The sequence below is a fragment of the Dipodomys ordii genome, unplaced genomic scaffold, assembly GCF_000151885.1.
Source record: "Dipodomys ordii isolate 6190 unplaced genomic scaffold, Dord_2.0 Scaffold31, whole genome shotgun sequence".
In the NCBI taxonomy this organism is placed as follows: Eukaryota; Metazoa; Chordata; class Mammalia; order Rodentia; family Heteromyidae; genus Dipodomys; species Dipodomys ordii.
In genome coordinates this window covers 4,601,366-4,622,335 of record NW_012267247.1, presented here as the reverse complement: position 1 = coordinate 4,622,335, position 20,970 = coordinate 4,601,366, and the positions used below count along the sequence as shown (strand labels likewise).

The 20,970-nt window shown below is 45.3% G+C and overlaps 1 protein-coding gene across 1 annotated transcript; it reads right to left on the bottom strand.

Annotated features, from left to right (window-relative positions):
- Positions 1 to 1,745: 1,745 nt before the first annotated feature.
- On the bottom strand, positions 1,746 to 17,031 carry Pipox (pipecolic acid oxidase). Its single transcript, XM_013016578.1, has 8 exons — positions 16,833 to 17,031; positions 14,627 to 14,775; positions 5,773 to 5,986; positions 5,036 to 5,218; positions 3,539 to 3,685; positions 3,038 to 3,196; positions 2,417 to 2,492; positions 1,746 to 2,154 (listed from the first exon to the last, which is right to left on the bottom strand). Exons 1-8 carry the CDS (start codon positions 16,947 to 16,949, stop codon positions 2,024 to 2,026), a joined length of 1,176 nt encoding a protein of 391 aa, XP_012872032.1. The 5' UTR covers positions 16,950 to 17,031; the 3' UTR covers positions 1,746 to 2,023.
- Between the last annotated feature and the right edge of the window lie 3,939 nt (positions 17,032 to 20,970).

Here is a 20,970-nt window from a genome sequence, read left to right as displayed (position 1 = left end):
CTGTAGCTCAAGTGGTAGAGCACTCGCCTTGAGCTGAAGAGCTGAGGGACAGCGCCCAGGCCCAGAGTTCAAGCCCCACGACCGACAAAAAAAAAAAAACAAGAGCTCAGGGACAGTACCCAGGCTCTGAGTTCAAGCCCCAGGACCAGTACAAAAAAAAAAGAATGAATGAGTTGTCTTATTTGATACTCATACATGCCTGTTAATCAGTGTTATTTCCATTTCATAGAGGTTCAAGGCACTGTCTGAGATCAGTAGGCTTGGCATAGAGTCAACAAAATTGGCTTATCGGCTTGGCTTTTATAACTCACTGAGAAACTGGTATTGATTCATGTGCCTAGGCCTTAAAAGACTGAAGAGAATCAAGAGTAATTTCCTAGCCAGGCATTGGTGTCTTACTCCTATAATTCTAGCACTTAGGAGGCTGAAATCTGAGGATCCTGGTTCAAAGCCAGCCCCAAAACGAAGGTCCATGAGTCTCTATTCTCCAATTAACCATCCATAAAAAGCCAAAAATGGAGTTGTGGCCCCAGTGGTAGAGCACTAGCCTTGAGGGGGAAAAAACAATCCCAGGAATAGTACCCAGGCCCTGAGTTCAAATCCTAGGACTGGCACAACAACAAAAGAACAGTCATTTCCTCTGTGTTGTCTTTTCTTTGGGACCAGTTTGACTGTCATTCCCACTGCCCATTCTTCCCCAGTCAGTGACTCCTCTTTACATCCACCCCATCTAGTCCCAGCTTTTCTTTCCCCAGAGAATTTAAAATCCTCTTCCCTTAGATGAAACTGGCCCAATCTATAGGGCCCCCTCCTTGGTATCATATGCATCAGCCTTGGCTGAATCCCTGTTTACACCCTTCACCCTCCACCCACCTTGGGGTAGTTATGAGCCTGTTCTCATCCAAAGCAATTAGTGCAAGGAGACCAGCCGACTCGGTGCTAATGCTGTTTCATTAAGTGGGAGCAATCCTAATGATAATAAAATGGCACATTTAACATTCAAACATTGAACAGGGTTTCTAAGCGAGTGTGTCTCTCTCTTTCTTTCTGGTATAACAGCTCCATCTTCATAAGGACCTGACAATACACCTTAATGAGAGACTGGGGAGCTGAGCATCTTTACAGATCCAGAGAAAAGATGGGGACGAGACAAAGAATCAGAGGAGAAGGTTGCAGTGCATCAAGAGGATCAAGACTCTACGGATTCCTGGGGTAACAGATTCTGTGGTGATAATTGAGATAATTAGAGCCTGTAAGAAATAAGGTCACATGGAAAAAAAAAGCCTATCACAGGCATTTTATGCTGTGCAGTTATTTGTTTGTTCAACAAATCTTTTCCAACAATCATTTATGGTGCGGCTAAGATTTTATAGGAGTTGATGATGGAGGATGCTTCTAATTTTAGGTAAAGAAACTACAAGAGCCTGAGTGATTTGTAAGAGGTCAAGTTTTTTAGTCTCCCCTGGACAGCTTTAATCAAATCCATCCCAAGTTCATCAAATGTCACCAGTGAAGGGAATTTTAGCAAGTGCTTTGGTTTCCTGAGCCAGTTCTGGTACCCCCCGCCACACACACACACACACACACACACGCACACACACACGCACGCACGCACACACACACACAGTACCCCCTCCACACACACACGCACGCACACACACACGCACGCACGCACACACACACACAGTACCCCCTCCACACACACACGCACGCACACACACACGCACGCACACATGCATGCATGCACACACACACACACACACACACACACACACACACACTCTGTACTGCCTCATCGCTCTCAAAGGTCCCTGCTACTCTGTGATGATGAATGTCTGATCGATATTCTGGGAACAAGAAAGGTGTTGAAATTGGGGATGTGGGAGGAAAAAAAGAAAAGTCAATTCATTTAGTGTTTAGAGAAGATTCAAGAAAAGTTGGGGGAAAAAAGGAGACCTCTCAGGGTCACTTCCTTCATCTGAGAAGTTTTCCTCAGAGGCTTCTGAAGACTACTGGTCAGGGGTCAAAGGTGGGCTTTGTCCAGGCCAGAGAAGCGACTGATTCGAAAAGGTGTCAAGTCATAGGCTGGCGTTAACTTCATGCTCAGTTCATATAAGACCTTCCCCACCACAGGGGCCAGCTTAAATCCATGCCCTGGAAAGGAAGGATAGTAGATTGTCACATAGCCTCAGGGACAGAGAGACTAAGCTTTCTGGAAGTTGTCTAATTACCCAGGCAGGACTGCCTTACCCTTTCAGACACAAAACCCAGACATTGCCTCCCACCATGACTCCTCTGACTATCCAGCCTTAAGCACTGGCTGGATCAGCTAGGCATATGCAAAGGGCCTTTTTGTTGGCCTGGTACTGAGGTAGGTTAGATTGCGGACACCCCATCTCCCCCTCTGAGGGCTTACCGGAGAATCCAGCGCCAATAACAATGTTGTCATACTTTGGGTGGCAATCAAGAATGAAATGCTTGTCAGGAGTGTTCTAGAAAGAAACAGTCACACCTGTCTCTTTTGAGGACAAAGAACAAGAGGAACTATAGATTCTGATGGGAGGGAAGGGACTGGATTACTTTCCCAAACTGATAGAATGAAGCACCAGCATGCTTCCTGCATGCCAGTACCCCCTCTGCTTGTGCAGCTTTCTCATTTGTCCATCTGTCTCTCTCCTCTTAACTGAGCTAAGAACACAGTAGGTGCTCAGTTCATTATATAAACTACCTTTAGCCAAGATGCCTCAGGCCCTGGTGACATCTGTCTCTTCTCTTTGTCCCCAAGGCCTGCTCAACTGGAGCATCTTGCCAAAAAATCTTTTAGAGCTCTTCTGGGAAATATAGTGAGGGACTGCCAGGCATAAGCCTAGTTGCCTAATGAAAAGGAATATGAAAAAAAATTCTAATGGGCCCCCTTACGTAGAGATAAACCAATCCACAGGAATCAGTGAGCTTGTTGAAAGTCACATACAGTGTCAAGGGTTAAGGTCTGTCTGTCTCCTGCCCCTGCTCTCTCGAGCCAGCCCAGTTCTCTTACCGTGTACATACAACGCTCCATGATGTCTGGCTCAGGGTTCAGGTCAGGTAAGTAGTCTCTGACAAACTGCCTCAGGATCTGGATGTCTGGGATGTCTGAGAAGGCAATAGGGCAGTCCCGCTCATCAGGGGCCACATTATTTCCATGATGATAGCAGACCTAGTCCCCAACAGAGCAGTGTGAGCAGGAACACTGGCCTTCCATGCACACCCACCAAAGAAGGGCATGCTAGGACCCAGGAGTGTCTCTATCCATCATCACAGCCTTCCCCAGTCCCAAAGGACACTGTTTGTGGTCACTTGGAGTTTCCTACTGGAGCCTTGTACCACCCTGTGTTAACAAAAGAAAAGCACCCTTGGCTGCGCCTCAAACAGCTCAAAGCAATAGAAAGAGTGAAGCAGGCTCCTGTTGAGAGAGGGGAATTCTGGTAATGTCTAGGAGCAGCAAGATAGAGCAGCTACACCATGGGTGTCTAGTAGCCTTCTTGGCCTTCCCACTCACCTTCATCAGCCCTGGGTACTCCCCTGAAGGGATCCCATAGACATGATGGGGAGCCACGTCCAAGCCCAGGAAGCATGGAAATGCCTGGGACACACTGTAGCTCCCAGGATCCTTCTCTTTCCAGTAACACACGTTGATTCGCAAGACCTTTAGGTACAAGAGGAAATGGAGAATAAAGGAGTGAAACAAAGCCAGGTGCTGGTAGTCACGCCTATAATCCTAGCTACTCAGGAGGCTGAGATCTGAGGATCATGATTCAAAGCCAGTCCAGGCAGGAAAGTTCATGAGACTCTTTTTTTGGGGGGGGAGGGGTGGCGGGGGCGGATCCAGTTGTCAGCCTGAACTCTGGACCTGGGCTCTGTTCCTCAGCTCTTTACCTCAAGGCTAGCGCTCTACCACTTGAGCCACAGCGCCACTTCCGGCTTTTTTTTTCTGCTTATGTGGTGCTGAGGAATTGAACCCAGGGCCTCATGCATGCAAGGCAAGTGTTCTACCACTGAGCCACCTTCCCAGTCCTCATGAGACTCTTATCTCCAATGAGCCACCAGAAAACCAGAAGAGGAGTTGGGCCTCAAAGTGGTAGAGAGTTATCCTTGAGGAAAAGAGTTCAGGAAGCTGGGCTCCAGTGGCTCACACCTGTAATCCTAGCTACTGAGGAGGCTGAGCTCTGAGGATCGCGGTTCAAAGCCAACCCGGGCAGGTAAGTCTGTGAGACTCTTATCTCCAGAAAACTGGAAGTGGTGTTGTGGCTCAAGTGGTAGAGCGCTCGCCTTGAGCTGAAGAGCACAGGGACAGCGCCCAGGCCTTGAGTTCAAGCCCATGGTCTACCAAAAAGAAAACAAAAAAAGGAGTGAAACCATGGAACTCTGTAGACAATGAGGTCAGTTTCTGTTGGAGTGCTGCAACCCTTTCATACATCCATCTTCATTTTATTCAGTTCTCATGGTACTTACAGTAAGCACTGAATAAATATGAGGTATTATCAACTTCTGAAAAGAGAGGGAAGTAGCACTGGGGTGCAGTTATGTGAAAAAAGTAAAAATGGGAGAAGAGACACCAGATGTACAAAGCTGTACAAAGATCTCCAAACCTCTGTCTCTTCTCCCACTCTTACTTTTCTATCTGATGTACAAAAATCCCCAAACTTCTGTCTCTTCTGCCTTACTTTACTCACATAACTGCACCCCAGTCCTACTTCCCTTTCTTTTCAGAAGTTGATAATACCTTGTATTTATTCAGTGCTCACTGTAATCCAGGTTGTCTCCTAAGGGCTATACACACTGTATAATTTAATTCTCCATCAGCCTTTAATTCTCCAACAGCCTTTTGAGGTAGCTATTACTCTTCATATTGATAAAAACTGAGGCTCAAGGAGGTGAACTAATTTGCCCAAGGTCATCCACTAATAAGAGGTAGATATAGGATTCAAAGTCAAGGTCCATTTGCTTTCAAGGCTTCTCTTAAGTATTGACTCTTAGGTCTCCAGCTTGCCCTTACCTGGAGAGGTAACTCAATTCCAAGAGGACTGAGGAGGTCCTTGGTCCAAGGACCTGCTGTGATGATCAAGCTCTTGGCCTGGTAGCTCTTAGAGGTAGTTTTCACCACAGCTGGTTGCCCTGGTCTTATCTCCACCACTTTCTCTCCATCACACATTGTGCCTCCTAGCTGGCGAATTGCATTCTGACAGGAAAGATCACAGAAAGGTAAATTGGTTATGTATGTACTTAGCCCTTTTGGACAAAGCCTTTCACTTAAGGTAGACAAGAGAGTGCAGAATCTAGACCTTCTTCCCATACCCTACTATTTGACAAGGCCATTCATGGAATATAAAAGTGCCCTGACACAATGGACAATCCCAAAGCCAACAGAACAAAGATCCCCAGCCCAAAAAATAAGCTGTGGCTGAAGCTGGGCATCTGTGGCTCACACCTGTAATCTAGCTACTCAGGAGGCTGAGATCTGAGGATCGCAGTTCAAAGCCAGGCCCCACAGGAAAGTCTGTGAGACTCATCTCCAATTAACCACCAGAAAACTGGAAGTGGCACTGTGGCTCAAAGTGGTAGAGTACTAGCCTTGAACAAATGAGCTCAGGGACAGCACCCAGATCACAAATCCAAGCCCCACAACCACAAAACAAACAAACAAAAAAAAAAAAAAAACTGTGACTGGATAATCAGGCTCCAGGATTCCTGGAGCAGGTGCTATATGGCCCAGTGCTGCTGTATCAGTGTTACCTGAAGGACTCTCAGGGCTTTGTCTGCATAGAGGATACCTCCTGTCTTATCCACAAGCCCCACTTCTCCCCTGGTGAGTCGAATGTTGGGGAAATGTTGCTTTAACTCCTCAGATGAAAGATACTGGTGTTCTATCCCATGCCTAGTCAGAGTGTCTTGGATTGCCTTTAATTCTGGATTCTCCTTCATTCCCAGAAACAGGAGTTCAGCTGGCCTGTTTAAAAAAAAAAAAAAAAAGAGCCATTTGAATAAAGGCATGTGTCAGTGTCCCACCATCTGCTTTCATTCTTTATCAAAGTCCCAGGTCAAGGGTATCAGGTCTTGCATTCAGAAAATGTGTCTAGGTATGCAGCTTTTTTCCAGTCCATTGCTGAGTTCACCCTTAACACACTATTGTTTTGTCCCTCCATCCTACCCTTGACCACAGAGATCCTAAAACCCTCTTTCATTTTCCACATCTTCTGTGTGTGTGTGAGTCTGTGTGTGTGTGTGTGTGTGTGTGTGTGTGTGTCTGTGTGTGTCTGTGTGTGTCTGTGTGCCTGTTCTGGGGCTTAAACTCAAGGTTTAGGTGTTTTTCCTGAGCTTCTGTCTCAAGGCTAGCACTCTACCAATTGAGCCACAGCTCCACTTCTGGCTTTTTCTGGTAGTTTATTGGAGAAAAGAGTCTCACAGACTTTCTTACCTGGGCTGGCTTTAAACCTCAATCCTCAGATCTCAGCCTCGAGTAGCTAGGATTACAGGCATGAGCCACCAGCACCGGACAGTAGTATGTTTAGAATCTATTTGCTTCTTTCCTTTTCCTACTATCTCCCAATCCATTCGTCGAATTGACCCTTCTATTCTGTATTCTACCATCCTGCTGTTTGTTCCCGCTCCTTTTCCCTTTGCCTTGTTATATATCCTTGTGTGTGACTGTTTGTCTCTCAGTTCATGCCCAGAGGTCGCTTGCTCTGTGGAAAGGATCCTAATTGGGAGCTCTGACTGTGCTGCTCTTCCTGAGATCACCTTGGTGTGACCTTGATCTCTGACTCACTTCTCAGGACCCAAATTCCTCCTCCAGAACACGTGCCTGTTGAACTACTAGTGCTTCCACATCTGGACGGTATCTCCCAAGCTGCCTAGGGACAAGTAGAAGTGGTACGCACTATTTGTGTAGTTGTCACAGTGTCTCGGGCTGCCACTCAAGTTGATTTGGCAAGGGTCAGGAATGCCACACTTGGCAGTGCTCAAGATCATCCCACCCATAATGCAACAGCACTTTCATCACAAGCACAAATACCAGTAGGTGGTCTTAAGACTCCAGTGATAAATTCAGTGATTCTCTAATTTGTTCCTCCTTGTGCCTCCATCCATACTACTCCATAAGGGAGTGAAAGCAGTTTCTTGCTTCTCTGTCACAAGAGACCAAAGTCCCCTTTGGGGAGGGAACTGTCTAAACAATAGAAAGGTCCCTCTGATCTGTGGGACCATTCCTATGGATCTGTACTGGCCAGCTGCAGCCTGGTGCATCACCCCCAGGTATGTGAATAAAGCTCGTAATAGCCTATAATGGAGTCTCATGGATATTACATGCTTCCAAATCCCACATTATCTGGTTGGGGGATTAAAGAGAAGATTGGGAGGGGGTAGGGACACAGCAGGCCTGGGGGCCGGTGTCAGTACACAGAGCTGCGCAGCGTGCCCAATCCATTTGCCACGGCCCCCGCCTACCCAGCATTCACCACTGGTGAGATAGCAACGCCAGCTCTGCCTCTTCAAAGCTCAGCAGAGGAGAGACGCTGCAGAATACTCCAGCAAGGAGATACTCTTTTTTTTTTTTCTGAGGCCCCCCAATAGGACTTCAAATTGGTTCTCAGGTCATAGAAATTTGCCTAGTAAATGTCATGGTCAACAAGATAATTTAGAAGCCACCTGGGCAGGGGGGAGCGGTTTGAGGGTGTAGCTCAGTAGTGGACCCTTGCCTTGTATGCTTAAGTTACCCAGGTGATTTTTTTAAATTTTTGATTTAGCTCTGTGTGTGTGTGTGTGTGTGTTGCTGAGAATTGAACCGAGGCTTAACCATGCTAGGCATGTTTACCACTGAGGTATACCTGCAGCCTCTGGAATATGTCCTTGATCCTTCTTCCTCTCTTACACATATGTATCACACTTTTTTGTGTTCCAGTCCTGGTTCAAGGCTAGCTCTCTACCACTTGAGCCACAGCTCCACTTCCAGCTCTTGTGGGGAGGGGCCAGGGGGTATTAATTGGTGATAAGAGTGCCGTAAGACTTTCCCACCCAAGCTGGCTTGGAACCATGATCCTCAGATCCTCAACCTCCAGAGTAGCTAGAATTATAGATATGAGCCACTAGCACCCAGCTTCCACTTCCATTTTTTAACTCTAGAGTGTCCGGGCTAGTAAGATTCTGGGGTAGACCTGTTTACAACTCACCTAAATAGACCCAGTGTTAGACTTCTGGCCCAGAAACACCACAGCATCATTCTAACCTCTGCCTGCCAGATAGTACCCCTGGTCTCTGCTATTCTGTAGGATTTCTTTCCCCTTTATTCTACCCTTCCTTCCCTCCTACCTTCCTTCTTCCCATCTTCCTTCTTCCTTTCCTTAACACAAGAACTCTTCTTACAGGGACACACTAGATGGGGAAAACGAACTCATGCCAAGACAATGGGAAAATCTGTCGAATTATGAAATGCTGAGTGATGTTCTAATTCCCAAGCTGTCCTGCGGTGGATGTAGCGGGAGCTCCCCAACCCTAGGAGTAATCAGTGAGCTGATTCTGCCGGTGAATGTAATTGTGCCGATTGTAATCATTTTGCTCCAGCTCTCTGCCCCTGTGGCATTTATTTCTTAGCCCAGATATTGATCTAACAGTGGGAAATTTTCCATCTGAATTTGTGATGCCGGACCCTCCCCTAGTCCAAAGACAAGTTTGGGAAATTCTCATTTTCCGTGGATCACAGCTGAGCTATTTGGCCTGAGGGAAACCGAGCACTGCTGGAGAAATGCCTTGGATCGGAAAGAGATTTTTGACCATTATGAGCAAATCGGAAATAAATGTAAAACACTGCCTGGAAATGCAAAGGCCTGTCATTATGGCAGATAGGTGAGAGGCTCCTGTGGGAAATGCTCAGAGAATTGGAAATCAGTCAATCAAAACCAGGATTCGAGAACCAGCCTTTTCCCCTTAGTATGAAGATAGATGACTTCCATGGGCAGATTGAAAATCATTTAAGTGCTTATTTTCTTAATAGCTTTTCCTAGATCCCAATAAATAGACTGCTCATTCTGCATCAATTTCTCACCTCTGTGCTCCAGGCCTCCCCCTCATCCTTTTTTTTTTTTTTTTTTTAAATTAAACCCAGGTTACAAAGTTTGGGAAGGAGAAGAGTTGACAAGGACAAAGTTATCCACAGAGGTAAAAAGATAACCAGGAAATGACTGGTCAGGGATGGCCTAGAAAGGAAGGTCTGAAGCCAGGGCAGGGTTGACAGAGAACCCTGGAAATGTTATAGCTCCCACCTTCCAGAATGCCCATCAGTGAGACCAATCATTTGGCATGAACTACACATACCTTCCTTCCAACCTCAGTTTGATCTGGTGCTGGAGAAGGTCATTAAAGATTCCTCCCAAGGGCCTTGTTGTTGACTCCACTGTGACCCAGATGATGACAGGAACAGGCAATTGATCAGAGATTTTGAGCAGTTACTAGCTCGGGACAGGGGACAGGATGGACCCTGGAGGACCTGGAAGGGGCAGACGCTCTCCTTGAGTCTGCCATCTCCCATTCCAGTCTCCTTCCTTCCTCCTAGCTGGGTTCAAAGTGCCAGGCAAGGCAGCTCTGAGAGTCACCTTGGGAAAGGGACTTGGTAATGGCTGCTGTCTTTGTTGGTTTTGGAAGAGCTCTGTGTGTTTCATCTTCAGCTCAGTGGGCCGAGGTGGAATTGGTTAACAAAGACTGCTCCAGGGAGGGGATGTGGCTGACAAGCCAGACACTTCTCAGACACAGGAAGCAGCAGCTGCGGAGGGGGCCACCAGGTTCTGCCAGCAGCTGTACTGCCTACGGCTGTGATCTTGTCTGATATTGTCAGCGAAGCAGGGGCAGCCCAGGTCAGGAGCTGGATAGTAGGACTCAAAGGGAGAAGGCGGGGCAGGAAAAAGATGGGCCACAGAGCTGGGCTTTGCTGTTGGTATCTGCATCCTGGCTGTACACATCACAAAGATTCAGACCTTGTGATCTGACATATGTGTCATTGTCTGTTCCCAGAACATATGCAAATATTCTGAGTCCACGCATGTTTAGTATGCGCTGTCACAAGAAGCAGAAGAACAGAATAAAAAAGAATTGGACAATCACCTTCACTAACAACTCCTAAAGGTTTTGTTTTTCTTTTTTAATCAAATGGCATTAAGCACGATAATTTCTATCAATTACATTACACTATGGTACTGGTACTTCAAGAAGAATCTAGAGAGTAGTAAGAACCACAAAGATAATGAATCTTTTAGAAAATTAAAATGAAGAGTAAAAGTAACAGGGATGTGAATAGCATTTAGTTCAAATGTAGAGTGTATGTTGAGAATGGGAAATATTAGTTCTGTGTCCCTACTCAGTAAAAGAACCAAGAAATTTAGCATGCCTAAGTAAATTAAGATAGCCATAACAAGAAAGGACTTATTGATGATAGAATAATAACAACAATAATTATAATTCTTAGCCTTTTATGGGTTTTTAAAGCACATTCACATTATTCTTCATTCATCATAATTGGAGCTATGAGACATCTGAATAGTCTTAATACAGGCTATATTTCCCTCTCTTTGTTTATTTATTTGTTTTTGTGCTGGTGCTGGGGCTTGAAATCAGAGCCTGGGCTCTATCCCTTAGCTTTTTTGCTCAGGACTGGTGCTCTATCACTTGAGCCACAGCTCCACTTCTGGCTTCTTGTTAGTTAATTGGTGATAAGAATCTGACTGAATTGTCTGCCCTGGCTGGCTTTAAACCATAATCTAGCCAGGTGGGGCACAGGTGGCTCAAGCCTATAATCCTAGCTACTCCAGAGGCTGAGCTTTAAGGAAAGTCCATGAGACCCTATCTCCAATCAACCACCAGAAAACTGGAAGTGGAACTAGGGCTCAAAGTGGTAGAGCACTAGGCTAGAGCAAAAGAGCTCAGAGATAGAACCCAAGCCCAGAGTTCAGGCTCTACTACCAGAAACAACAAAAAACACCTAATCCTTAGATCTTAGCCTCCTGAGTAGCTAAGATCACAGGTATGAGCCACTGACAACCAGCTGATACTTCCATCTTTAAATGGACAGTATCAGTCTTTTGAGCTGGGATGATTTAGATATGAGCTTGTTTGGTGAAAGGGAAATGAGAGGCATAAGCAGTTTTGAAGTATCTTCTAGACTAGGAGCTAGCAAAATGTGATCCAGGGACCAAATTTGACCTTCTGCTTGTTTATATTTGATCTAAAAACCAAGATATTTTAATTTTTTTAACTGCTTGACTCAAAAATCAAAAAATAACAGGGCTTGGAATGTGGCTTAGGGGAAGAGTGCTTGCCTAGCATGCATGAAACCCTGGGTTTGATTCCTCAGTACCACATAAACAGATAAAGCCAGAAATGGCACTGTGACTCAAGTGGTAGAGTGCTAGCCTTGAGCAAATAAAGCTCAGGGACAGTACCCAGGCCCTGAGTTCAAGCCCCATGACTAGCAAATAAATAAATAAATGAACAATAACATTTCTCAGGATACAAGGAAATTCAAATTGCAGTGTCCAGAAATAAAATTTTATTGGAACACATCCAGGTTCATTTATTTACATCCTGTTTGTGACTGCTTTCACACTACAATGGCAGATTGAATAGCTGCAACAGACCATATGACCAGCAAAGTCTAAAATACTACGTTGCAAAGTTACAGAAAAATGTTTATAGATTGTATTCTAGACTAAAAGTCTAGTGACTCTGGGATTTACATTAATGCATTGAGACCCTTCCTTATTCACTGGGGTCGGGGAATGGACACTAGCTCTCCCAGCAAGTCAGGAAGCAAAGGCAAGAGAATCACTGGGGGCTCAGCCCTGGAGCATTTTGGGTTTCAGATTAGGAATGTTCAACCTGCATCAAGTACTCAGAACAGCTCCTAGTTTCTGATTGTGAGAGCTAAATTGATGGAAGTGGTGATTTTCCAGGTACTGTTTTAAACCATTACATACTTATCTTCACAACAGGTTCACGAAATAGATGTTATTACCCCCACTTTACAAGTGAGAAAACTGCCTCCCAGAGGTTAAACAGCTTGCTCCAAACTACACAGCTAAACTGGGTACTGGTGGCTCACATCTATAATCCTACCAAGGAGGCTGAGATCTGAGGATCACAGTTGGAAGCCAGCCTGGGCAGGAAAGTCTGTGACACTCTTATCTCCAATTAACTACCAGAAAACTAGAAGTGGAGCCAGGGCTCAAAGTAGTAAAGGACTAGCCTTGAGTGAAAAAGCTCAGGGACAGTGCCCCCAGGCCCTGAGTTCAAGCCCCACAAGCAACAACAACAACAACTAAAGCTACTAGCTTCACAGCTAAGTGCTTAGGGTTGAACTTTGGACCATATCTGACTTGTTCCAAAGTCCTTCCAACTGTTTGACTTCTGGACAAAGAGATCTCTGTGAGATTATGTGAACCTCCTACCAAGTGCCACCTCTCAACTTTCCTCTCTTGTGCAGTCATGTCTGAGATATCTGTAGTTGCTACAATTTTTGTTTCTTCCTGCCCTCCTCCTCCTCCTCCACTCCTCCTTCTCCTCCCTCTCCTGAAAGACTCCAGGTAATCTCTATGCATATGTGTGTTGCCTCATCCACTGGTAAGTATGGTCTCTGAAGCCTCGGGTACTTCTCCTAGCACAAGACACTCAGCAGTATTCACAGCCAGCTGCCAGAGAAGGGACCCTTTGCCAAGCCACCCCTTATCAAGGCATACTTCTTTATTTGGGTGTTAGGTGCATTAGCTGCCATCTGAATAAATCCTTAATTAGCTGCCCTGGCTGTATTTGCATAATGGATTTCACTTTGTCCTTAAGTTAATAGTGTTTTTGCAGCAGAACCATAACCTCTTGGTTCTCAGACATTAAAATAACTGCCACCCTGTAGGGTAGAACCAGGGTTATGTAAAGGAAGTTCAGTTAGAAGTAGCAGAGAAGGTGAGAGGGGGGTGGTTATGGCTGACATTGCATGGCATTGCATGACAAGTTATGGTTGACATTGCATGACATTGCATAACAGGTTTTCTGCTTCCTTCCCCATGAGTGTTTGAAAGGTCAGTGATTGAGGAATCCAAAGGATTGGAGATAGAACAGGAAGATAGCTTGCCATATTCCTGGAAAGCAATCTAACCTGAAGGGCATCCCCATTTTGTTCCCTTAGGAGATTGTATTAAAAGAAGATGAAATGGATTTAGAGGTTTGTTTGATGGGTGAAGACCCAGAATAAAAAAGTTGAGCCAGGTATTGGTGGCTTATGTCTGTAATCCTAGCTACTTGGAAGAGACTGGGATCTCAGGATTGTGGTTTGAAGCCAACCTGGGGAGGAAAGTCTGTGAGACTCTTATCTCCAATTAACACCAAAAAGCCAGAAGTGGAACTGTGGCTCACATGGTAGAGTGCCGGCCTTGAGTGACAAAGCTCAGGGAAAGCCCCAGGACTGGCACACATACACACACACACACACACACACACACACACACAAATTGTGATACTAGTAAGAATATAAAGGACTGAGAAACCAGCTAGGTATGATGGTACACACTTATAATCCAGGTACTCAAAAGGCAGAGGGAGAAAGATCTCTATCTGAGGCTGACCTGGGCAAAAGTATGAGACCCTATCTGAAAAATAAACTAAAGACAAAAGGACTAGGAGGAATGACTCAAGTGATACAGTACTTGCCTGGCAAGAAAGGTCCTGAGTTTAATGCCTAGTACTGTGAGAAAAAGGGAAGGAAGGCCGGGCACTGGTGGTGGTTCATGTCTGTAATCCTAGCTATCTGAGGATCGCAGTTCAAAGCCAGCCCAGGTAGGAACATCCAGGAGACTCTTATCTCCAATTAACCACCAGAAAACCAGAAGTGGCACTGTGGTTCCAAGTGGTAGAGCGCTAGCCTTGAGCTGAAGAGCTGAGGGACAGTGCCCAGGCCCAGAGTTCAAGCCCCACAAATGACAAAAAAAAAAAAATGGAACGAAGGAAGAGAGAGACAGAGAGAGAAACAGAGAGAGAATATCATCTTTTTCATTGCAACCAGGCTGTAAAAGAGGTCTCTAAAGGGATAGAGATTCAAACTCAGAGGGCTTCATGCAGGCTTGACTAGCTCTGAATATCTCTCCAATGATTTTTCTTTTTTGGGGGGTGGGGGGGTCAGGTCGTGGGGCCTGAACTCTGGGCCTGGGCGCTGTCCCTCCGCTCTTCAGCTCAAGGCTAGCATTCTACCACTTGAGCCACAGTGCCACTTCCGGCTTTTTTCCTTTTGCTTATGTGGTGCTGAGGAATCGAACCCAGGGCCTCAGGCATGCAAGGCAAGCGCTCTACCACTGAGCCACCTTCCCAGCCCTTCAATGATTTTTCCAATACAACTTCTGCTAGCTTTGGACACAACATCTAATCCAGTCCTGGAAGTCAGAGCCTGGCAGGAACCAGCAGTACCTGTAGGGTATAATGACATTGAACAGAATGCCTCTACCTATCTTGGTCTTATGGCCCTTTCCATTGAATTCCAAGTGCTCATGCTATGCCTCTCCACACACTCAAAGCACCTCTAGATGTAGACCTCCTTGATTCAAGGCATTCCTCCCTTGCCCACCTGTGCAGTTGGGTTCCAGCTTCGCGCTGCAGCTGGGCCCAAATCTGATAGCACTCATCCATCATCTGTGTATAGAAGTCTTCAGCGTATGCCTTCCGGATTATGCGGCTCTGTCCATGGGAGCTTCCTCGGGAATGTGGTAGAAAGAACTAAAAATGGAGAACAAGAGAGATCATGGAAGTTATTGCCCCATACAGTGTACTCCTCTTTAGGAGCCATGCCACCATATGCTGTCAACCAGGAGCCACGTATCCTCATCTCTCATGCATAGCATCTCTCCAGATTCTTTATGGCCAATTTCCTGAGCTGGTGATCATGATCGAAGGCTCTCCACAGCACTAACCTAAGCTTCCTTTTGGCAAACATCGCTCCCTTCCATAAATCCCTTTGTTGGCTAGTTTTCAATCATCCTGATACAGTCTCACCTGACAGACTCATAGAAAAGCAGACTTAGAAGTTTCCAGATTATTCTATTCCCTTTATTTTATGGACAAGGAAAACAATGCTGACTATTCCTCTCTATGGCTTCAGATTACTCAGGATAAAGGAACTACCTTGGGATTTAACAAAAGATGGAGTTTCCTGACAGGATGAACCCCGGGGATCCCTTGGGATTTGTGCAAACTGAGAAAGAAATGAAGACAATTTCTAACTACTCCAACTCATTACCAAGAGCAAACCATAGCCTGCCTGGAGAGCTACAGGCAGAACAGAAAGGGAGAACTTATTGAAGTAGAAACCTCTATAAAGGGGCTCTGAAGGACTCTGCAGATACACAGGACCCCAGTATATGCAATGGCTGTAGATGCAACCTCATGAGATTGCCTTTTCTTTAAGAAAGAACAAGACCCAAGTCTGACTTCCAGTGCATCAAATAAGGAGCTACCCAAAGGTGGCTTTTAAAACGGAAGCTGCCAGGTGCCAGTGGCTCATGCCTATAATCCTAATTACCCAGAAGGCTGAGATCTCAGAATTGTGGTTCTAATCCAGCCCAGAAAGGAAGTCAGGAAGACTTCCATCCCTAAATAACCACCAAAAAGCTGAAAGTGGGGTTGTGGCTCAAGTGGTAGAATATGCACTTTGAGTAAAAAAGCTAAAAGATAGCACCCAGACTCTGAGTTCAAGCTCCTGTACAAGCACACACAAAAACAAAAACAAATAAAAAAAAAAAAGAAACCTAGAAGCTTCTGTTGGGTTCTGGGAGAAGAGGTTGAGGAGATGCAGGAAAGAGTCCTATCTTTTAGACTGATATATCAACCTTTGCCTCTAGGCAAAATTGTCTTTTCCTCTCTCTCTCTCTTTCTTTCTTTCTTTTCTTAAATTTCTTTTGTGCCCATCCTGGGGCTTAAACTCAGGGCCTGGGCACTGTTTCTGACCATTTTTTGCTCAAGGCTAGCACTCTACCACATGAACCATAACTCCATTCCAGATTTTCTGGTAGTTACTTGGAAATAAGAGTCTCACAAACTTTCCTGTCCAGGCTGGCTTTGAACCACGATTCTGAGACTTCAGCCAACTGAACAGCTAGGATTGAAATCATGTGCCACTGGTGCTCAGACAAAATTATCATTACTTACAGTTACCTAGAGCAGAATTGATTATTTTTGTGGGCTGCATCAACTACTTGGGCACAGAAGAGATCGGGTAACAAGAATGATGAGAACAGGGCCTGGGATACTTCAACAGAGTAACTAAGAAACAGCAAAAGAAGGAAATACACCTAGAAACTCTACAAGAATTTGGAGGCGACCGGGTGCCGGTGGCTCACACCTTTAATCCTAGCTACTCAGGAGGCTGAGATCTGAGGATCACAGTTCAAAGCCAGCCTGGACAGGAAAAGTCGTGAGATCTTATCTCCAAATAAAAAAACCACTCAGAAAACCAGAAGTGGGGCTGTGGCTCAAGTGGTAGAGCGTTAGCCTTGAGCTGAAGAGCTGAGGGACAGTGCCCAGGCCCAGTGTTCAAACCCTGTGACCACCAACAACAACAACAAAAAAAAAAAAAAAGAAAGAAAGAAAGAAAGAATTTGAAGGCGGGAGAGGGGGTGGAACTTACTTTGAACCGTCCTGAAGCAAACCAAGTATCTAAACTACAAATCGCCAAATTTTGGCCTCCCTTGATAGCCTGATAGTTCTGCAAAAAGCCTCCCTAGGGAAAGACAGAAGGGCAGTCATTAAGGTGGGAAAAGGCAAAAGAGACACAGTACCTGCTCCAGCAAGAGGACCCTCTTCCTGTGTTTGGCCAGGTGGTAGGCAGTGAAGCAGCCTTGAATACCTGCCCCAATCACAATGGCATCCCAGAGATCTTTCTGAGGAGTCATCATGCCCCTAACACTCCAACTACAGAGTCCACAAAGGAGAAGACAAATAAAAGCAGCTCTGGGCTACAGGCGAAGAAGGAAGGCAAAGTTCATCCTAGCTAGTGTTCCCACAATGCCCTGGGGCAGTGCCCTCCTCCATCCCTCCCTCTATTCCTCCCCCAAAGCCTGGCACAGGGCTTTGCCTCTGCCTCCCCTGCAGAGCAGAGCTGGGTAGACTGATTTGTAAGGTTTAGCCCAGCTCAGCTGCCAGCCCTCACCCTTGCATCCCTCTAGCTTTCTATTCCTGGCTCAATTATTGTCATGCAAATGGGCTTCTTCCTATGCCACCTTCCTGTCTCATTATGATCTTTGTCTCAGGACTTCGGCCTTAGAATTTCAATGCCTCCTAGACCAAGCTGGGCACCAGGAATGCTGCCTCCCCCTGCCGGCTTTTCTCTCTTCAGCCTGATTTCCTTTAGAGATTCTACAGGGCTGGCTAAGAACCTGGCAGGATGCCCAGGGTAAGGCCCACCTCCCTATGGGAAGTGAGGTCAGGGGGTAGACACAAGGGCCAATTGGGAGGGCAGATTTGTGATTATGAAATTATTCTCAGCATGTTTTACTTTCGTGTTGCAAAAAAAAAAGGAGAATAAATAGAAAGGAGAGTGAGAGAAAGAGCCCCTTCTTTGGGCACAGAGGGAACCAGGCACCAGACTCCACCAGGGGAGATCCTGTACAGAGAATGCGTCTGTGCCAGGCTGTGTGCAAAGAAGTACTCTTGCAGGCATCAGGGCCAGAGCCAGGAGTGAGTGAGTGTGTGTGTGTGTGTGTACATGTGCACACATGCACGCACACTGTGCAGGTCTCAGGGCCTTGGCACTGTCCTTGAACTTTTTTGATCAATGCCAGCATTCTATCACTTGAGCAACATCAGCTCCACTTCAGGCTGTTTTTGAGTAGTTTATTGGAGATAGGATTCTCATGGACTTTCCTACCCGTACACACTTTGAACTATGATCCTCAGACTCTTGACTAGGCTAGGATTACTGATGTAAGCCACCAGCGCTGGGCTCCGTGCCAAGATTTATAGGTCCTGATTCTTATATAATTTAGGGTCCTCTTTAAGAAAAAGGAAGAAGAGGCTTGGGGTGTAGCTCATGCTTGAGCTTCTGGGATCAACTCCTGGCAGGAAAGAAAAAGAGAAGGAGGAAGAAAAAGGAGGAGGGGAGGAGGGGGAGGAGGGGGAGGAGGCTGCAAACAAAATTAGGTGCTCTGACTTCAAAGAGACTATTCAATTAGGGAGCCCCATAGCTGAAGTTTTATTGGCTTCACAGTAAATCTGCCTCTGAACACATTATCTCATTGAATCCTCACAGTCCTATGAGTATTTTTATCCCCTCTTTTGGCAGATTAAGGATGGTTCCAAGTTCTTTGTCACTCCTCCCATCTCAGGCAGTGGGACTGCTTAACCAAGAGAACACAGCAAAAGCCATATCATGATTCTTTCTGGGCTAGACCTTCAGAGACTGGCAGCTTCCTCTCTTTGTTTTGGATCACCTGGCTCTTGGAGCCATCTTGGACCTCCAATCTAGGCCATTCCAGCTACCCACTATATACCACTGAGTAACCCAGACAATGCCAAGTATCCTAAAAGAATTATTCCTCCAAGCTGGGCACCAGTGGCTCACGCCTGTAATCCTTGCTACTCATGAGGCTGAGATCTGAGGATCACATTCAAAGCCAGCCTGGGTAGGAAAGTCTGTGAGACTCTTATCTCCAATTAAACACCAGAAAACCAAAAGTGGCACTGTGGCTCAAGTGGTAGAGTGATCGCCTTGAGCTGAAGAGCTCAGTGACAGCATCCAGGCCCAGAGTGAAAGCCCCACAATTGACAAAAAAATAAAAACATAATAATTATTCCTTCAAGCCCCATTGAAATTTCGTACCCATAAAAATAATGAGGTACAAGTGATAGAGTACCTGTCTAGCAGGCACAGAATCTCAATTCAAACTCTAGTACAGTAAAGAAAAAAAAGTTAGAATAAAATGTTTTCAACCACTAAGTTTTGAGAGAGGTGTTTTTCTACAGCATAATTAAAATACCATTAAAGACAGAAAAGACTAGAGAGGTTGTAATATGCCCAAAGCCACACATCTGGTGTGGCTAGGTGCTAAGATAGGAACTCAGTTCTCAGATCTTAGAGCCCATTCCTTTAACCACTATGCTATACTAAATACTAGTCACAGCTTGTAGTGATGATTCTGATTTCAATATTTTGCTATTTTCCTCATGGCCGTATGGTAAGTAGGTGAAAATAGCCATCCAGAAAGCCCATATGATTACAGAGAGCTGCCCAACCCTAGCGCAGTAGCCCACTGAGACCCCTAGAATGCTTGCTTACATAGTCTCCTAGAGTGACTTTAGCATTAGCTGTCCTCTTGGCCAAAGCCTTTCTTCCTTCTTTCCTTCCTTCCTCCTTCCTTCTCTCCTCCCTCCCTTCCTCTCTTCTCTTCCTTTTGTTTGTTATCTTTTTTTTTTTTTTTGCTGTTCTTGGGGCTTGAACTCAGAGCCTGAGTCTCTTTATGCTCAAAGCTAGTGCTTCACCACTTGAGCCACAGTGCCACTTCCAGGTTTTTCTTAGTAATTTATTGGAGATAAGAGTCTCACAGACTTTCCTGCTCTCACTGGCTTTGAACTGAGATCCTTAGAGCTCAGCCTCCTGAGTACTAGGGTTATAGACATAAGCCACCAGCACCTGACACACTCTTCTTTTACTTTTTTTAATAAGTTTTAGCAGGAATTTGTTTTAGTAGATCAGGAAAAACTAGGGAGGAATGGAAAAGAAGGCAGAACATTTCCTACAGGAGTAAGATTCTCCAGCTTTTCCTTTTCTACTAAAACAGGATCCCAGAAAGGAAGTGCCATCTGACTGTCTTTTTTTTCCTCTGGAAATAAAAACCCAACATTCTAAAATTTAAAGGTTATCTCAGCTTTATGTCACCCCCACTCCACATGAGACAGGATAGTGTCTGCCTTAGATGTCTGCCTCAGACTACCAGTTCCCTTAAGAGTAAAATGTAGCAGATGTACCCAAGAAAAAAGATACTTCACTAAGAATGTAAAGCCTTGGTAGAAATATATGAGATCAACCCCCAGATTTCTCTTGATAAGATGTCAGAGGAGATGAACAGTTTACACACAAGGAAAAGCAGACAATAAATCCCTACATGGAAGCATGCCCAGTCTCACTAGCAATGAAAGAAATGGGAATTAAATAACTGTAAGGTACTATTATATGTCAATTAAATAAGCAAAAAAAAAAAAAAGACACAATTTTCTGCTGCCCATGCGGTGAGGTTGGAGATACAATGCCTTGGATTCGGTGGAAGATTCAGGACAGCATTCGACAATGATTCAAACATTCTGATCTAGAAATTCTATTGGAGAAGCTATCCTCCAAAGAGAGAAAAAGGCATTTGTATGACACGCATATCTGTGCATATATATATGTATATATGTACATATATTTTTTAACACCTCTGGAAACAACCCAACAATGGATAGCTGAGCAAACTCTGGCATATTGACACAATGGATTAATACCTTATGATTATTCGAAATGACAGGCCTAAAGACTCCGCCTTGTAGAAATGCATATAAAAAATAATACTGAAAGAGGGATGCTGGTGGCTCACACTTGTAATCCTAGCTCTCAGGAGTTTGAGATCTGAGGATCGAAGTTCAAAGCCAGTCCAGGCAGGAAAGTCCATGAGGCTCTTACTTCCAATTAACCACCAGAAAACTGGAAGTGGCACTGTGGCTCAAGTGGTAGAGTGCTGAAGATCTCAGGGACAGCGCCCAGGCCTAGAATTCAAGACCCATGACTGACAAAATAACAACAACAACAACAATAATAATAGTAATAATGACAGAACAGTCCCTGTGGCTCATGCCTGCAATCCTAGCTACTCAAGAGGCTAAGATCTGAGGACTGTAGTTCAAAGCCAGCCTAGGCAAAAAAGTCCATGAGACTTATATCTACAA